Source organism: Nanorana parkeri, unplaced genomic scaffold, assembly GCF_000935625.1.
Source record: "Nanorana parkeri isolate BGI_ZX_2015 unplaced genomic scaffold, ASM93562v1 scaffold1088, whole genome shotgun sequence".
Classification (NCBI taxonomy): domain Eukaryota; kingdom Metazoa; phylum Chordata; class Amphibia; order Anura; family Dicroglossidae; genus Nanorana; species Nanorana parkeri.
The window spans coordinates 15,193-21,119 of record NW_017307356.1 but is presented as its reverse complement, the minus strand read 5'-3'; the positions used below and the strand labels follow the sequence as shown (position 1 = coordinate 21,119).

Genomic DNA, 5,927 nt, shown 5'->3' with positions numbered 1-5,927 from the left:
CCGCACGCATGCCCGCCCACCTGTTTGTGGCTCCCTGGACGGCAGAACGGACAGCTGCAGCCAGGTAAGACATCCCCCGAAAATAAGACCTAGTGTCTTTTTCGTGGAAAAAATAAAATAAGACACTGTCTTATTTTCGGGGAAACACGGTAGCTACAGCAATGCACGATCCAGAGCCTCTCGACACAGGGGTGATAGAGGTACATTGAAATTCATGAAAAGCACGGGAGGAATCGGGGATTCACCACCCGCCAACAAACCCTGCCTCCGGGAGAGTCTGCAGCCACACACCGTGACCAACCTCGGCTTCGCTCACTTGGGCATACCTCCTCTGGAAGAGGGTCTTCAGGGACCTGTATAGCACCATGCAGCTAATGCATCGCACCACGTGCCAAGGTGGTCACCAGATGTAGGATCCATTGCCTGAAGTGACATTACAGGCCGGCCCATCGTTGTCCGTGTAGCGTGGGGTCCAGATAGTCCGCAAAGCTGTAGTCGTGGAGCACTGATCCGGAAACTGCGAGGTGGCCGTTGTGGCTGAACACAGTTAGGAATAATAGAGTGAAGAAATCATCATCAAGAGGTCACTAAACGACCACACATCTCCCTCAGCAGAGAAGAGACGTCCATCACCTATGGGCACTAGCAAAAAGCTGAGGACTTCATGGAGTGGGAGGGGTTATAAGGGGGGTCCTCAGAGCTCTGGACAGTATCCAGTCACCTGATGATACCTGCATATTACCCAATCGTCTATGAATTGCCTGTGTCCTGCACTGTACCATCAAGAAAATAAGATTCATATATTAGTAGTACAAGGCTTCTATTGAAAAACATTTCCCTCACTCAAGTCAGAAAAGTGGCTTCTTATCTGTGTGAGATTTTCGATGTTTATAAAGTTCTGATTTCCGTGGATAACTTTTCCCACACTCAGGGCAGGAACACAGCCTTTACCTTGTGTGACATGTCTGATGTTCATTAAGAGTGGATTTTCCTGGAAAACCTTTTCCACACCCAGAACAGGAAAAAGGCTTCTCCCCCGTGTGAGATCTTTGATGTATAACAAGATCTGCTTTACGCGTATAACATTTTCTGCACTCATGGCAGGCATGTGGCTTCTCACCCGTGTGCAATTTCTGATGTCTGGAAAGTCTGGGCTTATCTAAAAAACATTTCCCACACTCAGGGCAGCAATATGGCCTCTCCCCTGTGTGAGTTCTTTGATGTATTACAAATTCAGATTTTTGTGTATAACGCTTTCCACACTCAGGGCAGGAATATAGCTTCTCGCCTGTGTGCAATCTGAATATAGCTTCTCGCTAGTGTGAGAATTCAGATGAACACAAAGAGTTGATTCAGAGCTAAAACTTTCCCCGCACTCAGGACAGGAAAATGTCTTCTCCCCCTGAATTCCGGCACCATCCCCCACAGGACGAGGTTGCTCAGAGTCAGAGGGATTCCATGCTCTATCCACACTGTGAAGTCCACCATCCATAGCTGAGCTCATTGTCTCTTCTCCCGCACAATCTGCTGTGATGTCCTCATCTTCCATCTTACAACCTGGAGATAAAGTCAGAGGATCCTTTGAGGGTTTCTCCATGGCGTGTCCTGGAAACATAGAAACACATGATGGAGAGATATGAGAGGGTTAGATGACTTCACTCAACATTCCATCTGGATCAGGAGGTCTGAGGGAGCAGATGTTCTCTGTGGAGGTCCCAACCAGCCGGGACTCCTCCCCTCTATAGTCAAAGAGCCTTTGGTCCTCCTCCCAGATCACTTCTACATTTACAAAGCCCTGTCAGAAGAGGTGGGGCCAATGGGGACTGGGAGGAGCATGCTCTTCACCCAACCACAAGCCTAGGCACTGGGTCATGTGATCTCTGAGGAACAAGATGATCAAAGTTCAGACTTGTAGACCCTTCACCACAGAACAAGTGACCCCCGGCCTAGGCTTCTGGTGATGAGTAGCACTGGAGGGAGCTTGGAGAAGTATGTTCTCCTGGAAAGAGAAGTGTTTCAGTCTTTGTTACTTTTCATCCCAACAAGACTGATAATAGAGTTTTATGTTTAGCTCGAAGTCTGCTGGAGGAAGAGGAACCGACCTAAGAAAGGCCCAATCTGTGTCCTCATATCTGTGCTACCGGAACTAGGAGTGACACCCAACCCAATACTGCCAGCTGAACCCCAGGGCGGGTATCAGTACAGGGAGGTGACCATTACCAACCTACTATTGGCTGATATCACTCAGATCCCGCCCTATTCTGGACCAATCAGTGTGCAGGAACAGAGCAGAGATAAGAGAAGAATATATTCTGGTATCGGAGCATTTGGGCGAGTACGAGTACTTGCCTAAATGCTAGTATGGGGGCATCCCTAGTTTCTACCGTTGAAGAACGGTTCCCTGTGCTCAGGCACGTTCAGATTAGTGTTTGCTGTTTTTGGACCATGCCATGCACAGCATCCATGTACCATGTAATTCTACCGTGTCCCTATACCGTGACTCTGGTCCGTGTCCCTATACCGTGACTCTGGTCCGTGTCCCGTAGTAAAGTGGAGATCAGCGGGAGGAACCACAGAACTCTGTGTGTGGGGGGGGGGAGATCAGGAGATGGTCTCTCCAGGACGTGTTGGTTCCTGAAGAAGACTTCCTACATCGGAGCTCCGTTCATAGAACAAAGATTTAACCATCATAGCGAAATCCTCTTATGTTTTATATCACCGTCATTCTTCTTCTATACTCGTGTATTCAGGTCGATAAGTGAAATCTAAAGAAAATCTCGGCACAGTGTAATCACTTTGAGAGACTTAAGAGAGGAATATTTGAGGGTAATGAGGGGCCGAAGAATTTGGGACCCAATAATGGACAACGATGGAACTATGATATTATAAAGTCTCTTATCCTCCTCTGCTGCCAGTTCCAGCAATGTCTCCTCTCTACTTCCTCCCAACTCACTTATCACCCGGAACTTCCTGTCCGTACCTGACATCACTTCCTTTTTGTATTTGCATCACTTCCTGTTTGTTTCCATAGAGACTTCCTGTCTCGGCATAGGTGAGGTCACCACCTTGTGGAGCTCAGAGGTACTGCAGCCCCGAGAAATGTCTCGTAGCGTGAACACGGCCCTGTGCTGTGTGCGTTTATACATACTTTTGTCTGCGCCTCATTCAGTCACGTGGTGGGGGACAGGCAGAGCGGGAGTGCAGCGGTGGTGTAACAATAGCCATAGCAGCCCACGTGACCACTATGGAGGCCGGTGGAGATGGGGGCCCCATCAGGGGGGCTGATTAAGAGAGCTAAACTGTGATGTTTCCTGTATAGACGGGTTAAAGTCAGTCCTCGGGATGGTCTAGTCACAGATCCTCCTGTTCAGGAAGAAGTATCGTATTATCTTGACTAGGGCACGCCATAGGTTCCTTCTTGCACCAAAAGACCCTGCTACGCCACCTCCCCTCAATAACTACAATCCCCAAATAACAGAGCACACCATTTTTGGTATAACTGGCTGTAGCAGCCTTTTATTACAAAAACATCATAACGTAAACCAATATACTTAAACATTAGATTCATGTAATCAACAATTAACTATGCACACACGGCCACACCTCCTATACAAATATATATATAAATGCATGGACACACACATATGGCTGGAGGTCCGTGAAGGCCCCTAATGTCACCATCTCCGCATAACCACAAGGCCCCTAGCCGCAAGACACCGACTCATGGACAACCACCGGATTGTTGCAGAGACACTTTCCACCCCATACTGTACTGGTCAGCATGCCTGCTGACTCCGCCACAACCAGGACTGCGCACCAGAGACGAGTCCTCACCAACACCAACTTAGCGCCACCATACCCTACCGATGAACCATGTCACCCCGGCGAGAACCCAAACACCAAGTACTAAATGTATAATAAGTGGGGGCGGGACAGGGAGAAGTTCCTCGCCGTGTGCTAATTCCCAACTGACCAGGAGGAATTCTCCGCCCTCTCATCCTACTGTGAAGCCCCTTCTAGACCACCTATCACTCGGCCAATCAGGTAAGTGCCTTGACCTTGACCCCTCCTTCCTGTTCCCATGTTCGCCCTGTCATGTAGTCCCTCCGCCTATTTCTTTTCTGTCATTAGCTCCGTGACTATCTATCTTACGAGTGAAGATTTATTGTCCTCCGAACTTCCCCTGCAGACTGCAATGAGCCCGGTATGTCTAACGGCGTCACCGATTCCCAGACCGTCACCTCTGATGAAACCTCATAGGAGGGATGAGGGGTTGTAGTTCTACAAGGTTAATGAAGATAGAATATAGAGAGGTTTGTATTGGGGTTGAAGAGTAAGCGTGTGAAGATCATTCTGATTATTATTATTAGAGATTGACACGTACGCGCACCACTCCAAGGCGGTCACATGACTTATTTGGGTGGTAAGAGGGTTGGAAAATCACTATCTGTCTTCACTAGATCCGGGAAATAATGATTGACGACCCCACTGCTGCCACCCATTGTCAGGGACGGCGGGCTGGGGGAGGGGCACTGAGGGGGCACGAGGATGCGGGAAGGGCCAGATTATGCACAGGCTATATCCGTCCTTAGGAAGTCTTCCAGAGCACTGGTAGATCTTCGCGAGCACTCCCAGACCGCAGGCAAGGCCGTTCAACAATACACACACACAAATGAACTAATCTCAGCTGCCACCACCCGCAACTTACAGGCAGGGCCGGTGCTAGACTATTTTGCGCCCTAGGCAAGACCAGCCACCTCCCCCGGCACTGCCCCATTCTCCTGCCGGCTAGCTTCCGCAGGTGACTGGCGGATGTAAGCAGCCGGGAGCAATAGACAGACTGCTATTGGCTATTTTAATTGGAAATAGCCAATAGCAGACTGGCTATTAAAACCCCACCCACTGAGCAGAGGAGCGGACCTGAGAGAGAAAGTTGTCTTTCAGTTCCACTCCTCTGCTTAGTGGGCGGGTACAGGGAGGGTGAGGGATCAAGGCTGAGCCCTAGGCAGCAGTGCGCCCCAGAAGGCTGCCTAGTTTGCCTAGTGGCAGCACCGGCCCTGCTTCCAGGCTTGTGGGGAATCTTTCCCTGGACGCTCCTAGTCCGCACACGCTGCCCTCAAGCAGACCGGCACACGGGCCTTGCAGACCACACACACTACTCTCACTGGCAGATACAGGTTAGCTAAACCAGTCACAGTTACCTCTAGAGTCAGTACCGCCACTCACAGTCTCCTGCACTACCGCTGCCCACCACTGGAGGGAGACTCACCCAACTCAACCTGGCTGGACACACACACACACACATGCAGATGGAAATCTCACATACAATCTAGTGTACTGCAATGGTTGTGTGGCAGTCTAAGTGGTTTCCTCCGCCCAGTAAGATTCCCCCCAAGCTGTCCTCTCAGCTAGAACCTTGGTGTCCCCGCTTCTTCCATTGCCCACCAACATCAGACACACAGATCCCTGCCCGGCAATGACTTGCCACTGAGCTTCAAGGCACCGATCATACAATCGATGGACTAGACACATACAACGCACACACAGCAGTCTCCTCAGATCGCTGCGTTCTTGTAGAGCAATCACAAACCAGATTATTCATTTTATGTTTAATATCCCCAGACCGGCCGCGCAGAGAAAGAGGAGGCTAGAGAAAGGAGAGATTACAAAGTGACACATACATACTACATACATACACACATACACACACACACACACATATAGATATACATACACACACATACATGCACACACACACACACATACATACATACACACACACACACACACACACACAGAGATACATACATACATACACACATACATACACACACACATATACATACACATACACACACATACATATACATACACACACACACACACACACATACATACATACATACACACACACACACACACACACA

At 49.3% G+C, this 5,927-nt stretch overlaps 1 protein-coding gene across 1 annotated transcript in view; it reads right to left on the bottom strand.

Moving 5' to 3' along the window:
• Window positions 1-5,927, bottom strand: part of LOC108796274 (zinc finger protein 3-like) — a 15,377-nt gene that overhangs the window by 1,141 nt on the left and 8,309 nt on the right. The window contains exons 5-7 of the mRNA XM_018567737.1: window positions 952-1,280; window positions 439-537; window positions 261-353 (exon numbers count right to left, since the gene is read on the bottom strand). Of these exons, the coding sequence (XP_018423239.1) occupies window positions 261-353; window positions 439-537; window positions 952-1,280 (521 nt within the window). The remainder of the gene's footprint in view (window positions 1-260; window positions 354-438; window positions 538-951; window positions 1,281-5,927) is intronic.